Source organism: Pinus tabuliformis, chromosome 2_2, assembly GCF_031772625.1.
Source record: "Pinus tabuliformis cultivar Carrire ecotype Pingquan chromosome 2_2, CPIR1, whole genome shotgun sequence".
Classification (NCBI taxonomy): Eukaryota; Viridiplantae; Streptophyta; class Pinopsida; order Pinales; family Pinaceae; genus Pinus; species Pinus tabuliformis.
The window spans coordinates 525,733,428-525,752,698 of record NC_142300.1 but is presented as its reverse complement, the minus strand read 5'-3'; the positions used below and the strand labels follow the sequence as shown (position 1 = coordinate 525,752,698).

The 19,271-nt window shown below is 37.9% G+C and overlaps 1 protein-coding gene across 1 annotated transcript in view; it reads right to left on the bottom strand.

Moving 5' to 3' along the window:
• Positions 1-16,439, bottom strand: part of LOC149193664 (3-dehydroquinate synthase) — a 71,087-nt gene extending 54,648 nt beyond the window's left edge. Inside the window, exons 1-2 of the mRNA XM_089404869.1 lie at positions 15,832-16,439; positions 297-447 (exon numbers count right to left, since the gene is read on the bottom strand). Coding sequence (XP_089260995.1) covers positions 297-447; positions 15,832-16,196 — 516 coding nt within the window. The 5' untranslated portion in view covers positions 16,197-16,439. The remainder of the gene's footprint in view (positions 1-296; positions 448-15,831) is intronic.
• Between the last annotated feature and the right edge of the window lie 2,832 nt (positions 16,440-19,271).

Below are 19,271 nucleotides of genomic sequence, written 5' to 3'. Positions count from 1 at the left end.
CAAAAAAACATGAATAATCGATATTCCATTTGACAGTTTGTCAACCATATCAAAAATACAGCAAACAAATTACTAAAACAGAAGTATAGACAAAGGAAAATGACAAAGGATCCACTGCCTTTGCTCTGTATTCTGAACATGAAACTTAAACCCCTCTATGGTTTCTGGGTACAAGCTTCAAGGATCCTGACTCCTAATGCATTAACAATTTGAAATTTTCACATATACTTAAGAAAAATGAATATCCATGGATAAAGTAACCAAGCTAAGTCAATGTGGTAGGAATTTCTGGATACCATTTCCTTGTACTTCTCTCCATCTGGTAAAATGACACTTTCCACTGAAATGTTTGAACCGCCATGAGTAAGTGCTGCTACAACTCTGTCAAGATACAATGGCCCAACAGTTGTGTTTGTTACAACAAGAACCCTCCGTCCTTTCACATGGCTGCAGATATTCAAGCACATCTTCATCAGAAAAAGAATACACTATTTTAAGATATAATACCTTGAATGCATACTCATAAATAAAAGATAAAAAAATAATCATAAGATTCCTCAAAAACTCAACCACAAACTCCGGCTTCTGCGATTAATTTAGAATTGGAGATTCTTATTTTCATGGTTAGAAAGATTGATAGATAATATAAAAATATTGCTAATTGTTTTTCTGCTACATTTATTTCTTCTATCATGTAACAGTAAGCACATTTTCGTTAAAATTCAGAATGTAGGCAGAAAAACCTAGCTATAAATGAGGTTTATTGGACAGATCCCAAAATGGAAGCTTATAAAGTCATATGGTCATCATTCATTGCCATTCTGCAGTTTTAAACCCAATCTTGGTAAAAAAATGGATAAAAGATGCAGGAGAGGCTACTTGGATATATAATTCATTGGAGGAACTTTATATAAATATTAAAGACTTAGAAGGCAACCTCGATATATTTGATAAGGTACTCTGCATAGTCCTAAGTTCTAACTACACATATGTAATGTTCAAAATTCTAATCAATGCTATTCAGCTTTGAACTGAAACCAAAGTCACCAGACTTGACTCAGGACAAGACTTGTTTTAGCCAAAATAGTTAAACTTGATTTGGGACTCGGCAAATATTCGTGAATCAACCCAGCGAAGACTTGGCACCACGAAAAATACAACAATATAGATTTTCAAGAAAATTAGTAGATTTAGCAAACCCTGATTGACTTGCCAATTCATGTTACTAAAATCAAAAACTTAAGAAGGAGAAAAATTGATATGCTACCCAGTGTTGCGGGGGAGCGCGCCCCCCCCCCCCGATCCCGCTCCCAATCCGCACTCCCGAGAAGGGAGCGATTTCTGGAGCACGCTCACTAAAAAAGATTTCGCTCCCTGTCTTTTCAGGGGCGTTTAGCCTTTTTTGCAAAAAAAAATTGCAGTAATGTTCAAAATGCAATTTTTTTCAAAGAAACAAATAAGTTTTGAGTGGGGCAGCTTAATGATCAAGCCTATGGCCCTAGTATTGACATTCTCCTTAATCTTCATTTTCATCATTTTACTTAAATTTTTAACATTACCATGAAATGACTCAGGATGTTTGAGAGTGGTTCCGACCTCACTAGATTTCATATGGAGAAAGTAGAATTTTAGATTTCATTCAAAATCCAGCAGACTTATCAGTTTTTCAGGATTTCAGGATTGGGGGATTGCAATGTTTCCATTGAATTTTGTCATGTATTAGGGTATGGAACTCGTATTTAATCAAAAGCACCAATCCATCTATGTACCTTGATGTTAGTGACATTGGTTGTCCAACTCCTCTATCATGACCCTCCTAAAAATGTACACATCACTCAAACAAAATCTTGACTTGACATGCTATGCTTTTTCTATCTTATGTTAATGCTTAGAGGGTGATATTAATGACAAAGATCCTAATTTTCCAACAAGACTAAAAAATTAGACATTTCTCGTGGTGGCAAGAGGCCCAAGCATAAGAAATAGATAATAGATTTACTTTTCTTTTCTAGTTTCTAGTAGTTTTTATAACTATTGACTATTTCATATTTATTATGATATTTTTTTAAACAATATATGACAATTTAAGTTTGAAGTTGGCAATTATAACTCATTAGTAATGAATTATGAATATGATGCTTCATGAAAGTTGAAAGTTGTTTCATTTCATTTCATTTTATAACATTTCATTTCATGTTAGATATTATTTGTTGTAATGGTTACACTTAGCTTACAAGTACAACTTTGGTGATCAATGATGATAAATGTTATATATTGAATTTTGAAAGCTTGAAACTTTAAGATTGATGAATCATGAGACTCAATATGTTGTATGTTACTATGTTATTAACTTGTGGATGTGGTTGATGAAAAGTATAACTTCTAGATGATTGTTGTTATATGGTTCAATCTATGTTCTTTTATGTTTTTTATATCTAATTCATTATTCTACATGTTTTTGTTGGCATATATGTATCAAAATATAAAAAAATATATGTATTATATAAAAAACGCTCCGGGATTTGCTCCCAAACCAGGAGCTTCTGAAAATGTCGCTCCAACACCCGTTTTCGCTCCCGCTCCCAAGTAACACTGATGCTACCTATCCAACTGGTTCATGGGAAGGAATCAATAGTGAGTTAAGTGAGAGCAGTGGACCAAGGCCCATCCTTCCTGGCAGGAAACAAAATTTCAAAGGTGATGGTTGTGAAGATAATGAATTCGCTGAGGATATATGCAAAAAAAACAAAGAAAACGACAGAAGACCATTCAACCACTAGAAGAGGAGAATCAAAGTCTATAATCTACCTGCAGATGTCACAGGGACTATTAACAATCTTTGGAGAGCTGCAATTGTTGTTTTCTTCTAAAGGGAATTCCACTGGATCAAGATTTCTTCAAATATTAGTGATAACAGGGGAAACTAAAGGATGGACACTTGAATTAGGGATGTGTAACGGTTTCATATACCTTAAAGATTAACTCCATGACCTCACAGCAGTAAGCTCAGTACAGTAGTATGGCACATGGATTATATGTAGGCAGATTACCTACCTGAAATAGATTTCCCTTCAGTCCAGCAGGTATAGAATCCAGACCATTGTGAGTAGAATTTCCCTTTTTAAGAATAGCATTCAGAAATTTTATGTGTGTAATAGCTAGCCAATCTGTAAGAATTTCTTAAAAGTATGTGACCACAAAATCCATCATACATTTCTGATATACATCCCAGGATGTGAGCTGAAAAGGAAATGAGTTGGGATCTTCCCAACAAAATAGAAATCACAGGCGCTGAGTTTGTAGTGACACCAAAAGTTTGTTACATCATAAAAAACTCAATGAATGTTTCACCTGTCATAAACAAGGGCACCATACCAAGGATTGTTTAAAGACAAAACAACAATCACAAAGCCAAATATACCAGCCAAGATGCAAGATTCATCCCTAAAAGTGAAGAAGAAGAGATGGATTGAAGCAACCAGCAAAAAGAGGACAAGAGTAAACTCTAGTGCCTAAAAACTTCCTAGCCAGGACAATCAGCCAGCTCAATGTGTAGTGCAAAACCACAAACTTCTGCATATAGAGAGGTGATACAAAACTGAATCAACAGGCCAAAAGCCTACGGATATGAATTCAGAGCTCAGGATTCAAGATCTCAGGAACCCATTCAGAGCCTGTTAATTTTAGTTAACAATGGTATGTTCTATGCTTAGCACAATTTACTTCAATGTTCCTTAGCAGCCCAATAACAATTTCCAATTTCCAATAGCAATCACAATAATCACATTGACAGTAAAAGCAGATAGAACATGAAACAAAATGCAGAAGACAAGCCAAGACAAGAGGACACCAGATTTGGCAGATGCCAAGGAAAAACCCCAATGTGGGGAAAACCCTTTGATCAAATCTTCTTATTATTATATCAAATGTTCAGCAGAAAGAGAGAGTACAAAAGTCAAATTGACTTGCCCAATTCAAAGTCAAAACAGCCCTGTAAATTTCTGCAGTCAAACTTCAGCCCTAACCAGAAAAGTCAATGTTGGTCAAAGCAGCAATAGAATGTCCTCAAAACAGCTTGGTCTTCCCCAGTCAAACTCGGCCTGATCAGGACGTCAAAGTCAGCCCAAAACAGTGACAAAGTCAATGGTCAAACTGCTGTCTGAAATCTGCAGTCAACCTGCAATTTTGGTCTGCAGTCAAAGTGCTCAGAATGTCTCGATTTCTGTGCCAAAAGATGCGGCCTGCTGAGACAGAAATAACCCCAAAAAATCGAGGTCAAATGATGCCATTTCCGGCCCTGCAATTCTGTCCTGTAATTTCATCCTCCTTGTGCCACACGTGGGAGAGAGAGAATGCCCAATGATGTACGAACCAATGAGGAAAGGAGAGAAAATGTGTGAGAGATGAAGATGCCAAATGAGGTGGGAGGACACTTGTATTTATACAAGTTGATGAGGGTGAAGAGTCATGTCTATTGGGCTTCATGAGCCTACATGATGATGTGGCTGACCTGAACAAATTGTACATGAGTGGGCATAAATTCAAAATCATACTTCTGCTTGTCCAAATGAGATGATCTTTATATCAATCTTGGTACTCTCGAAAAAAAGAATCTAATGCAATCATCATCTCCATCAAGAGAGTTATCCCAAGGTGGAAATTGGCCCTGGTTGCCAATTTTAACACTCCCTCTCAACTAGGGAGAATTCCATCTGTCAATCCATCCATCATCGTCGATCATCATGCCATCCTCTTGTCATGAACCATCTTTGTATCTCATCTCTACTCTGCTAAACACTAATATGAATAGTGAAGAAGAATCAATCGAGAATGTGTCACAAGACCTTACCACTCTCCACTAACAAAAGTCAGTCCAGAGGTAGAACCTCAATCAGACTTGATCCCAGATCAAGTTGTTGAACACCATGCATCTTAGTCATAGGGAGTACGGCAGTACATGTTGCGTCCATCGGTAGTGTTATGGTCCCTATCCACTTTTCCCAACTCATTGGCCAGATGAGAGGTACTCCCCATGAGTCTCAGACTACATGGGTAGGATGTATGTTAGGGCATCAGCAAGAGAAGGTGAACCACTCATCCTGCTCATTTGCCACAGGAGAAGGGAAACCACTTATCTTATGCATATGTCACTCGTAGGGGAAGCTGAAACACTCACCCTATATACAGCGCACCAATAGGGGAAGTTGAACCACTCACCCTATGTTCGCTCAAAGCTCCAAGAAGTACCCCAAGCCCCCAGGAGCTCCCAGAGCTCAATGTCCAACTCAAAGGGGACCCTCGTGGGAGGTTGTTTCCACGAGTCCAAGTCTCTCTCGGAAGGTTAAGAATTTGACCTTCCCCGAGGGTTTCATGAGGATATCTACAATCTGCTCATTAGTCTTGATGTGTTGGAGCCTTATTGCTCCCTGTTGTACCATATCCCGGATAAAGTGTTACCTGATATCAATATGCTTGGAGCGGTCGTGGAACACGGGATTCTCTGAAAGGCGAATCCCACTCTCGTTGTCACAAAAGATCACGGTGGTATCCAGCACGTGCTCAAATAGCTCACTGAAGAACTTCCTCAACCAAACAGCTTCACAACAGGCCATAGTAGCTGCCATGTATTCGGCCTCCGCAGTGCTTAGAGAAATTGATTTTTGCTTCCTGCTCATCCAAGAAACTGAAGCGAACCCTAACGAGAAGCAACATCCAGATGTGCTCTTACGGTCCACCACACTGCCAGTGCAATCAGCATCTATATATCCATGCAACCTCAAATTCCCGACAATGTATCTCAGTCCATAATTGATTGTGCCCCGAAGATATCTCAAGAGATTCTTAGCAGCAATTCAATGTATGTGATGAGGCTCAACCATAGATTGACTCAACATATTCATGGAGAAGCATATGTCAGAACGAGAGTTTACCAAGAACATCAGGGCCCCCACAAGTTGTCTATATTAAGAAGGGTTTTCCAATTCGAGCCTAGCAGCACTTCCACATAGCTTCTTGAAATTGAGTTCCATCGGAGTAGACACAGACTTGCAATCCACCATCCCATATCTCTCGAGCAGCTTCACAATGTATTTTCCCTGCGAAAGGAAAATCTCACCTAACTTTTGCCAGACCTCCAATCCTAGGAAGTAGTGCATCAAACCTAGGTCCTTCATCTCGAACTCAGAAGCCAACTCCCTCTTGCATTGATAAATGAGAGCATCTGCACCTATCAGAAAGAAATCATCTACATAAAGGACCAGAATGAGAGGCATGTCCTTTTCAACCTTGAAATATAGGTTAGGATTAGCTTCGCTCCTTGTAAATCCCAGCTTCATAAGATAGCTATCAATCCTCTCATACCAAGCCATGGGGGCTTGCTTCAACACATAGAGGGCTTTCTTCAACTTGCACACGTGTGTCCTTCGATCTTGTACTTTGAACCCTGGAGATTGTTCCAAGTAGACTTCCTCCTTAAGCGATCCATGCAAGAAAGCAGTCTTAACATCCATTTGGTGTAGGCTCCATCCCTGAGAGGTAACAAGAGCAATAATCGATCGGATAGTGGTATATCGGGCAACCGGTGCAAATATCTCGTCATAGTCCACTCCTTCCTTTTGAGAGAAGCCTCGAGCAATAAACCTGGCTTTATATTTTTCAGCACTCCCATCAGCTCCATGTTTGATTTTGTAAATCCATTTAGATGTAACCACATACTTGTCCTTGGGCCTAGGAACCATGTCCCAAACATCATTCTTCATGATTGATTCATATTCCTCATTCATCGCATCCTTCCAAACTTGGTGCTTTACGGCTTCTTCGAATGTACATGGCTCAGATTGAACAATAGTACTCATAGCAACAAGGTACCCTTGATACCTGTTTGGCTTCTTACTTTCACGAAATGTCCCTCTTGGAGCAACATGTCCTTCAGCATCTTTGAGAGTATCCTTGAGCCACAAAGATCTTTTTCTTGAGGTAGAGGGATCCCCAAGTGGTGGATCAATGGGATCCATTAGGCATAGATTCATCTGCTGGAGATTCAACTTGATTATCTACAGCATTATCATTCTCCTTTCCTAGAACGGGGAGATCTCTAGCTTTCCCTAGGGCAGTGTCTTCATCGAATGCAACTTCATGGCTTACTTCCACATCTTGTTGACCAGGCACATAGATTCTATATGCCTTTGAATTTTCACTGTAGCCCACAAATATTCCTTTCTTCCCGCATGCTCCCAACTTGTTTCTCTTCTCTTTAGGCACATGAAAATACACGGGACAACCAAATATTCTAAAATGAGAAACATCAGGTTTCTTACCAATGAAAACTTCTTCAGGTGTCTTGAAATCCAATGCTTGATGTGGACACGTATTTTGAACATACACGACAGTATTGGCATCTTCTCCCCATAAGAACTTTGGTAGACCTAGATCATGGAGCATGGCACGGGTGGCTTCCATGATCGTTCGATTCTTCCTTTCAACAAATTCATTTTTCTCAAGAGTGTATGCAATGGTTATTTCCCTCTTAATGCCATCCTCTCTGCAAAAGTCATTGCATTCATTTGATTCATATTCGGTTCCATTGTCGATCCTCAATATTTTGATCTTCTTCCCTATTTGATTCTCCACCAAAGCTTTGAAAAAACAGAACCATTTGAACGCTTCATCCTTCTTCTTCAATAAATAAATCCATGTTTTGCGAGAGAAGTCATCCACAAAGATAGCATAATATAAGTATCCTCCAATGACGTTACAGGCAACATACCAAATAGGTCAAAATGGACCAGTTGAAGAATATCAGAAGTTTGAATTTCACTTGAAGGGAATGGTCCCCTTGTAAGTTTCCCAGTTGCACAACCCTGACAAACTCCTTCATGATTCATGTTGAATTTGAGCATACATGTGACCATCTTCATTACCCCGAGTAAGGCTTTGTAATGAAGGTGGGCAAATCTCTAATGCCATAATTCAGATTGAAGAGAAGTATCGCAAGACATGGCTCCCAAAGGACTTCCTCCAACTTGATAAAGACCATCAACCCTAAATCCAAGTGTAAATGCATCTTTAGGGTTTCTTTGCCAAATATGTACCTTTCCATCAATGAATGCTACCTTTAAGCCTTTATCTTCCATCGCAGAAATAGATACCAGGTTCTTATTCAAATCAGGCACATACAATACTTCTTGTAGATGAATGGTTTGACCTTGATTCAAGTGAAGAGTGACAATACCTATGCCTTTTACAGGATAGGTGGCATTATCTCCAAGTATGATCTCCAAATTAGTCTTCTTTTCAATCAAATTTGAGAGGGCCTCTTTGTACCCAATGAAGTGCCTTGAGGCTCCACTATCAATCAACCAATGATCCAACGTATCCAAAGGAGAGGTAGTAGATAAAGCGGAAATAAGATAAAATTCATTTTGTTTTTCTACAACATTACTTTCCTCATACCTGGAATTTCTTGATCTTTTGGGAGGTCGACCATTTCCATATCGAGCAGCGGGAGCATTCCTCTTTCCTTTATTGTTGAACTTGTTGTTCCTTTGATTGTCATTGCCTTTGTAATTGTTGTGGTTGTTGTTGTCATCATCCCTTGGAGTATCCTTCTTGTGAGGACACTCTCTAGCATAGTGGCCAAACCTGTTGCAATTGTAGCATCTTCCTTTTCTTCCTTCTTTGAATCCCTGCTTAAATCCTTGACCTTGTTTCCTTGGACCAACATTGTTCTTCCTCTTAGCATGAGCATAGAAAGTAGTAGGATCATTTCCATTTGAAGGCTTATCTCTCTCCATCATCCTTGTTTCTTCTAGCCAATAATTCATCGAAACCAGGAATCTTGTCATTGTTGAGGATGGTGGTGTTAAACACGTCCCATGCTCTTGTAAGACCTCCAAGTGCAATGAGAGTGAGCTCCCTGTCAGCAACAACTTCTCCAATAGATAGAAGGTCATTCTTGATTTGTGTGATCCTCATGAAGTAGGATTGGATAGACTCCCCTTTGTCCATTTTGATGGCCTTCAACTTGTTCTTGAGAAAGAGGATTTGATTTGCATTGTTCATTTTGAACATCCCAACCAGCTTGTCATACATCTCCTTAGATGTTTCCAAATTAGAAATATAGGCAACCAAATTCTTTTGAAGGGAGTCTATGATAATTCTTTTATAGCTTTGACCTCACCTTTTTTGTACTTTGTTTTTGTAGCAGCAGGTGCATTTGAAGGAGGCTCCACCACTCTTCCCTTTACATAGTTCATTGCATCATGCCCTTCCAATGTCAAGCCCAAAGTCATCTTCCATGCATGATAGTCAGATTTGTCCTTGATCTTATCCTCAGATTTGAAGTAGGATGTAGAAGCCATTGAAGCTAGACCAAGATTCTTGTCTAACAGCTTTCCTTAGTGATTGCTTTTCTCTCTCTTGCTTGGGCTTTGTCTTCACCTGGGCTCTGATACCATGTTAATTTTAGTTAACAATGGTATGTTCTATGCTTAGCACAATTTACTTCAATGTTCCTTAGCAGCCCAATAACAATTTCCAATTGCAGTCACAATAATCACATTGGCAATAAAAGCAAATAGAACATGAAACAAAATGCAGAAGACAAGCCAAGACAAGAGGACACCAGATTTGGCAGATGCCAGGGAAAAACCCCAATGTGGGGAAAACCCTTTGATCAAATCTTCTTATTATTATATCAAATGTTCAGCAGAGAGAGAGAGTACAAAAGTCAAATTGACTTGCCCAATTCAAAGTCAAAACAACCTTGTGAATTTCTGCAATCAAACTTCAACCCTAACCAAAAAAGTCAACGTTGTTCAAAGTAGCAATAGAATGTCCTCAAAATAGCTCGGTCTTCCCCAATCAAACTCGGTGTGATCAGGAGGTCAAAGTCGGCCCAAAACAGTGACAAAGTCAATGGTCAAACTTGGTCAAACTATTGTATGAAATCTGCGGTCAACCTGCAATTTTGGTTTGTAGTCAAAGTGCTCAAAATGCCTCGATTTATATGCCAAAAGATGTGGCATGCTGAGACATAAATAACCCCAAAAAATCGAAGTCAAATGATGCCTGGAAGGTCACGGTCAACGCTAGTCAACGATGGTCAAACTGCGGAATTTCAATGGTTTTCAGCCCTGCAATTTTGTCCTATAATTTTGTCCTCCTTGTGCCACACATGGGAGAGAGAGAATGCCCAATGATGTACAACCCAATGAGGGAAGGAGAGAGAATGTGTGAGAAATGAAGATGCCAAATTAGGTGGGAGGACACTTGTATTTCTACAAGTTGATGAGGGTGAAGAGTCATGTCTATTGGGCTTCATGAGCCTACATGATGATATGGCCAACCTGAGCAAATTGTACATGAGTGATCATAAATTCAAAATCATACTTATGCTTGTCCAAATGAGATGATCTTTATATCAATCTTGGTCCTCTCAAAAAGAGGAATCTAATGCAATCATCATCTCCATCAAGAGAGCTATCCCAAGGTGGAATTTGGCCCTAGTTGCCAATTTTAACAAAGCCACATGCACAAGCTCTTTGTCCACCGACTTCTCTCCAACAGTTGCTAGCTCATCACAGACTTCCTAAATTCTGGTAAGACAGGCAATTACATTCTCACCCTTCTGCCTCTTGATTTTCCTTAGCGTTTCTTTGAGGACCATATTTCAGTTCTCAGAAGGGTTCTGGTAGAGTTGGACTAAGGCATCCCACATCTCCTTAGTTGTATTTTTACCTGCAACATGAGGGACTACATGATCCCGAAGTCCATCCAAGATCATCCTCTTGGTATTGGCTATCTACCTTGGAAAAGCCTTAACTTGTCTATATCTGAAGGTTTTGCTACATATTTCTCTGCATAATCTTTCAACCCAAACTCGTCCAACAAGGACATTATCCGAACTTTCCAAACACCAAAATTTGCAACGTCATCAAGTCTATCCCACTCTCTCAATCCTACTCCTGTGTAAGTCATCTTTCAAACTTGAAAGTTGTGTATTGGTCGATTCATGTTCACAACTCTAATACCATGTAGAAATTCCACAAAACTCTGATCAGCTAATATGAACAATGTGAAAAACAGTTTCTTTTCATATAAACACAGAATTTCTCTACTCAATTTGCAACGGAATAGAACAGAAATAAATGCACAATTCAAACAAGAGAACACAACATTTTTTCTAGGGAAACCAACTAGGAAAACCCTTGCTTGCTTGAGAATTTTATTGAAGACAAATGAGCAATAGACCTCTTACAAATAACCTTGCTTCAATAGAGAATACAAATTGATCTGTCCACCTTGAACTAGGCTTGAAACAACCCTGCAAGATCCCTAATCCTTCCTTCGATTTTTATGCGCACTAGTAACCCCTATTAAATAGGAAAGGCCCCTATTTCTATGTGCACTTCCTAGAGGAAATGCTTTCCTCTAAAATAATTCGCAGAAGAATGCTTGGCTCCTTTCTCTCACAAGCTCACAAAATTATAATTACAAGGTGTGCCTTCGTTCCTTCTTTATAGCAATTTGGATGGCTAAAATTAGTGAACTTCTAATTAAGGAAGATACTGTTGTCATTGATTGAGTTAGCATGAGTTAACTGCTCATGCAACTCGTCCTATTTCAAGTCAACCACTTGAAACTCAATCACTTGTGTTTTTCCCCAATCAACTCAGACTAGAAAATCAAGAACTTGACTTTCAATTTCAACACATCAATTACCTGCATCCTAACTCGTCCTAATTTTTAGGGATACTCCTAAATTTCAAAAACTCGAGCATGCACAAGAAGGAACTCGAATTTTACTCCTTGAATTAAGGCACAAATAAATGAATCAATTGCTCACTACTTACTATTTTCAATAGAAGCGGCTCCAAGGTCTTCACAACACCTCTCTTAAGATCTTGAACACCATGTGTAAAGATAAAATGGAATTTTGATCCTAGGCTTCATGCAATTCATTTTTACTATGGTTTAAATTTTGCAAATTAGTAGACCATTTGGCCTTTGGGTGTAAGACTTAAGACTGGTGCAAAGCAAAGGTACTTTATCTTACTTTTTGTTGTGTACTTCGTATAGTCTTACAATCAAACTATAATGGTTTCTGGAGCTTAAAAATAAAGTAATTGGTTTTTTTGAGCATAAATTCAATGCTCTTTGCTACTCAACTTTGTTGTACTAAAAATTTTAAAATTGTAGTCTTCGCTTACTTGAATGGTGAGTATATTTATAGCTACATTGTATCTAAAAGTTGTTTGGAAATCTTATTTGGTCCTATCAAACCAAAGGAGTAGGAAATGTAGAAAATCCACGAAATTCTGATCTGCTAATATGAACAATCTGAAAAGTATTTTTCTTTTCACATAGACTCAGAATTTCTCTACCAAATAGCAGCGGAATAGAACAGAAATAAAAGACACAAATTCACACAATAAACAACACAATTTTTCTAGGGAACCCAACTAGGAAAACCCTCACTTGCTTCAAAATTTTATTGAGGAAAACTGAGCAATAGATCTCATACAAATACAAGCTTGTTTCAATCTGAAAATACAATGATTCTCCTGCATGTCCTAGGCCTGAAACCCCTTTGTGATCCCTGATCTTCTTCCTCCTTGTATGCACACTAGAGGCTCGGATTTCCTTCAGCAATTCCTTAAGAAATAGCCTCCTATTTCCTAGTGCAGCCCGAGCTCCTATTAAATAGGGAATTTACCTATTTCTATGCACACTCCAAGAGGAAATTGCTCTCCACAACAACTCACACAAGACAACTCCTTGGCACCTTTCTTCACAAGCTCACACAAAAATTATGATCCAATTGTGTGCCTTCGATCTGCTTATAAGCTCTTCGATTGGGCTATTATTATTGAGTTTCTACATTAGGAAGTCGAACTGGAGCTTTTCTAGTTAACAAAAGTCAACACAACTAGTTAACTGGATCCTCCTAAAGGTTAGAAAAGCTGACTCCACTTGTTCCTTCAGTTCCTTATTTAACTCACAATAGAGGACAAATAACTCGATCCTCCACAAATTCACACTAGTCAAACTACTTCTTGAACTCGTCCACATCACTAGAACTCGTGCATGATTAAGAAGATCAGAAAATTGATTCCTTGAATTAACGCACAAATCAAGGAATCCATTCCTACACTACTTTTCAACAGGAAAGCTCACAGTTGACATAACTATGGCGTCACTAATAATGACACATATTGCAAGGTTTGATGGCATGTTCTGGAACACTAGTTCTAGAGAACCTTATCACAACCTACTAGAGAACTATTTTTTGGGGGGACTCCCTCTTAGCCCATCTAATAAAGGAGACAAACATCATGTTGTTTTAGACTACATCCATGAGATGCAATTTGATTCAAATTGTTGAGAAACTTTTCTTGTAGATTATTTGGTTAATGTTCATATATAGTTGATCATTACAAGGTGCCAAGGGCTCTGTCACATACTTTGTTTCAGGTTTTTGGTTATGTTGTTTGGCCTCGTGATGTAGTTGTATTCCTGAGATTTCCTATACTTCGGATGAATTATACATTGGTTTAGCTCCCTTTCGCGGAAGCAAGGTTCGACATTCTTTATGAATGTCCTCCTACTCTTGTGCTTATCAAGTAAGCAAGCGCCGGCAAAAGGGATCCTAGCCACTAGGAATATTGCAATTTAGTTTAGACTGGTTTACATAGATATAATTGAGAATCCTTTTGGAGTTGAAGCCATGACGGAGAATAATTAAGTTCTTTGGTAAAGATGAAATCACCAAAGAGAGAGGTAGAAAAATTACCACTGAAATATATATTGCAAAAGATAGATTCCAAAACGGATGCAAATTCCACTTTATAGACCAAAACAATCAAATCAGTTCATATATCATATATGAGATACCTAAAATTTTAGATATGCATCCAATTACATATAAAAAAATTAATTTGGGAAGTTGTTTCAAGAAACACATGCCAAGGCCTAGGGTTGCAGTGCATAACATGAACTTTCTTCAACTCAGGTTTTCTGCTAAAAACATTTAGGACTTGCACCCAACCTCATCCCTTTTTGAGACACATCATTTGAGCAGGATATAACATAGCGAGAATGGAACCTTGGTGGACAACTTGATGCTTCATCAACCTCACTAGCGAACCAAGGCTTGGTTGTGAACAAATAAGAATTTTGGTCATTAAAGGCCTGATTTGTTGTCAAATAAGAATGTTATTATATTGAAAATGAATAAGAAATGTAAGTACTAGTTCATTATCAAATTAGAATGTATTTCGATTAGAGTGAATAAGAAAGGTAAGTACCGAGTTTAAAGGCATGTGCAAATTCTAATAGATTTTTATAAAACCCTTCCCTTTTCAAGTTTTCCGTAAATAAACAATTTCCCACGGGTAAGAAACATATTTGTCCAAATTTTACTGGAGTATGCAATAAACCACTGATTTTCATTAGTTTGGGTGCCAATTTAGAGATATATGTTATACATGTTTTAACTCTAAAATTTATAAATTCTTGAGACGCATGGGAAAAACAATAACTTACAAGAGCTTTGGTCACAAAACAAGATTTACAAACATATCTATATCTTATCCGCTATGGTGTTTTTCTCCTAGGACTTGAGAAACTTCAGCCTTTTTCATCTCAGATATCAGACATTTCAAACAGTGTATCAACATTAAATAATATGAGCTTCTGTGCAAAATCTGAAGTAATAAAACTTCAAGGTTAAGTCATAAAGGGGGTCAGTGTAATTCCTACAAACTAAAAAGCCATAATTACTATTGAAACGGCACTCTTGTAGATTTCAATGTCGGCAGATATTTTGCTTAACATTTTTCAAATGTTTCTACGAATTTAATGGAAACTTTAGTCACTTTTGAAGATCAGCTAACTTTGTTTCTTAAAAACTAGCATAGATCTGTCTTGAGTTCTTAACCGCAGATCCATTAAGCATCAAGAGGGATGGGAAGAAGAAAAAAACATATGTGACTCTTTATCTGCTTAACAGATCTGGATTTCCGGTAGATTTTTCTTCTTCTCTTTTATGTCGACCCTTTCTTTCTTTACATTAAACGTCAGACATCATTTTTTTCCATTTTAGTTTATTGGCGTGACTCATCTCTTCAATCCAGGCTGTAAAGTGCAACTCCGTTGCTTCTATCGGTACAAATAAGAGGAAACTTTGGTGACTCATTTTGGAGGAAATACTTGCCAACTTACATAGTCATTCGGAATTTAAATTTTGCAGAATGTGACCTGAGATTATCGAAATTTCGATTAGCACAGCAAGATGCATTCCATAATGATGTTTAGGGAAAGTCCAGTCATTCCAATCTCGACTCATTCAGCATACTGTTACTCAAATTAATTTCCTATAGGATCGTGATTAGGCAGACTGTCAAGCCAACCACCAGTGTTCAAATTACCCTGGAACATGAATAAGCAATTGAGGCCAGGTGAAATCCTGAGTGATTATGACCTAAAGGTAACTTGGTCGCAACAGCTTCGACAAACAAAAATGTTTAAAATAAGCGTTTCGTGGTTCGGCACTTGAAGGCGACTTCTGGTGTTCAACCTCTTTGGACAAATGGTAAGCTTCTCTTTGAGTGTAAACAGTTCCACCAATAACAATTTTAACATCTCATTCAGATCCTTACAACGAATATTTGACTCAATGAATTTCAAAATCAAATAACGTATTATGCAAATGCTACTCCCACAAATTTCATCTGGCGGAACCATCTGAATCCTAATTTTCTGAAAGTTGAAACTCAGTTCAACGTAAACCCTGCACGAGAATAAACGCCAGCGCTAATCGGGAATACATACCTCTGGAGGAGATCCGGACGGTCTAGCAAACCCGATCCAATGTATATAGGATAACTCCGATCGCCCAGATCCACGTCCACGATTTCCATTTCCTTCTGAGCAGAAGGGCGTGCTTCCTCGGCTACTTGTGCCGCATTCGCTCTAATTACGCCCGCAGCTCTCGATTTCACCTCCGTCCGAACTAATTTATTGGCATTCAAAACCCTACAGATCCTAGGGCCTGAATATCGGAAGCAAATGCTTTCGGGTTTGGCGAAGACGGATATCTTGGGTTTTTGCACAGAGGATGAAGCCGTGTTCATTTGGGAATGAGAATTTAGGATCGAAGACGCCGCCAGAGTTGCAGAGAGCGTCGCAGCGGCCATTTTTAGAAAGAAATGAGCTGAAATCCTCACAGCAATGGAGGTTCGTTGAGATTGCAGTAAGGGCCACTGCTCCAAGCCATGTATATGGATTAGGCAACTACTGGTTTTGGATTTGTTTAATCATTCGTTAGCGTGGAAAATGTGCAATTCTTTCAACTACTTCCCACGGGCCACACCCATCCAATCGTCCACTGTTCGCGATTGTTGACGACAAATCAAGCTCCCGGTCATATTTACTGTGGTTGTGGCTGCAAGTCAGTGGGTTGGTAGCAATCAAGCTCCCGGTCATATTTACTGTGGTTGTGGCTGCAAGTCAGTGGGTTGGTAGCAACAAAATGTAGAGCTCCGGATTTTTTTCGCTTCTGTGTGATTATTATGAAATTATAATTTTTCCCATAGGTTTATGTGGTTTATTTTATTAAAAAAATAAAAATAACTAGCATTGGCATATGTTGCAAAGGAAACGCCCTAAAGCATAGAGTGTGGAAGAATAGGGACATGTGAATGGGCATTGTTGAAAGCAAGGGTGGATGATAATGAGTTGCAATTGAAATTGTTAGTTATGTGTATACTGAATATAGATATTTTGTAAATAATAATGTGTAGAAGAATAGTGACATGTGAATGGACATTGTTGAAAGCAAGGGTGGATGATATTGAGTTACACTTGAAACTATTAGTTATGTGTGTTTTGAATATGGATAAGTAATAGTAGTGTGTGGAAGAATAGCAACATGTGAATGGACATTCTTGAAAGCAAGGGTGGATGATAATGAGTTATAGTTAATGTCATATAGAGGTTATCCATTATTCATGTAGTAGTTGTTGTTTATGTGAACATGTTTTTTTGTATTTGGAGATTTTGTTTTTCCATATGTTACATATTTAAGAATGAATTGTCATTTTTAAAGAGGGCACACAAGGTTGCTAGTTGTCACAAAATATTCCACTGACTATAAATATGATTTTATTTGTTGTATAATTCGCTTTACCATCGTGCGAGTAAAAATTAAATGTCCTTTTCCTACTACGTGGTTCTGTCAACTAGGGGTTTCCAAAAATACAAGTGAATGCCATCAAACTCCTCACTGAAATCAAACTCTCGGTGAAATTTTCGTAAATATAAGGATGCACAAATTCCTTAACTTGCCAAAACTCTATTAAAGTGACATTTTTCACTACTAACTTCAAATGAGATGTCATGAACTTTCTTTTGGATAAAACCTCGAATGTGTTTTTAATATCCCAATTCATGTTCTGTAATGCTTGCTTTAAAAGGCTTGAAATGCAAATTATGGTTCAAGCCACAACTTTATAAGGAACATATGCACAGAACATGCTTAGGACAGCCAATGCAAATTATATCTGCATTATTTAGCAAATCATGCTTAGCAAAAACACTTGTGACAGCTATCAAATTGCCAATTTGTCTATCTTCAACTAAAGCCCTCTGACAATATTGAGATTTCCCAAGAAAGAGAAACTAACATGAAATAACAAGTTGAAATATCATCGAAAATCTATACCTCTGATTGTATATGATGGCTGAAATGTATCATAAAGATACACTTTTGTCAAAGATAATTAAAAATAATGCTACAAAGTAGCAACCACAAGCTTAACTGACAACCTCTGCCCACTCATTTCCATTCAAAGCCCATGGCAGCAAGGCCTAAAGTGCCTACCAATAACAAAATTGCTTCGATGAAATAAGTTAAAAAGACCCCATCCGAGAACATACGATATGAATACTATCTTCCCCTGCTTGTCACAGACCAACAAATGCCACATATCATATACAGTAAATGTGTCAGCTGAGAGACCCAATTACCCAGTATTACAGATGAAGTCCTAACACGACTCCATTGTTCTACGAGCTGGGTAGAATGGGAATGGTCACTGCACCAAACCCCTTTTTCTTGAGTACAATATATCCATTATAGTAAGTTTTAGATTAAATTTAAAACATGTTAATTAAATTTTAATATGAAATTTTGATGGTTATGAAGATGAATCATTAATAATATGATTCCTTTTTAAAAAATTGTTTATAATTTTGTTAATATAAAAATGAAAAATTAATATAATAAATTGAATTAAACTGTTTTATTATTATTATTTTAATTTAATGTTTCGTTATGCATACTAAATCTTTTTTTCATATAAAACTAAATTTTAAATGTTTACTCATTTACAAATACTACAACACATACCCCTTTTTCGGATTGATGTTTATGAGTAGTAGGCCAAAACTTGCCAAATGCTTCAATTTCTTTTCCAAAATTTCAAAGATGCCTATTTGAAAACCCTTGATATATTAGTGTTTGATCCGAACAGGTTTCGAACATACTGGTTGTTGGGTTATAGAGATTTCTGTAAATTGCTACCAAGCAAGGAAGAAGTCAAAAGCGGATTGGTATTAAAACCATGACCACAGCTCAAGGACTTGTGTTCTTGTCCCCAAATAAGACACTGCAACTGACATATGAGGGTGAGTTTTATGAGGTACTCATATCAAAAGCCCAGCTCTCCACCATAGCAGACAAAGGGGGCATACCCTCATCTACAGATACTGTAAAGCAAATGTAGCCACATTTTGAATATTGCTACAGGGGCTTAGAGCATACTATATTGCAGGCTGTAAAGACTCCACATTCAAAACAAAATGGAAAGATAAGATGAGAAAAATATTGGATCGTAAAGCAATAGAGAGTATAGTGGAAGCATGGGATCCTTATAGTTATTGTTGGTCCTCCTTAAGCCTTGCTAGGATTGGTGGCTTAGGCAAGAAGAGTGATTTTCTAGGTATCATTTTCATTTTGTTGCTCCTATGGGGCTTCTTAGATTCAGAATTTGAAGGGACCCAACATGGGAAAAGTGTTGTTTGGTGGCTTGGGCCTGTAACACATGAACTGGTACTTAGCCCCAGACAACTTGAGAGTGTACAAATTTCAGAGGACAAAGGATAAAAAGGAGTTACTATTAGAATTTAAAATACCCTCTTAACAAACTCTACCTGGGATTTCTTGAAAATTTTAATTTACCAGGCTGTGCATTTCATCAAAAGATAAGAGC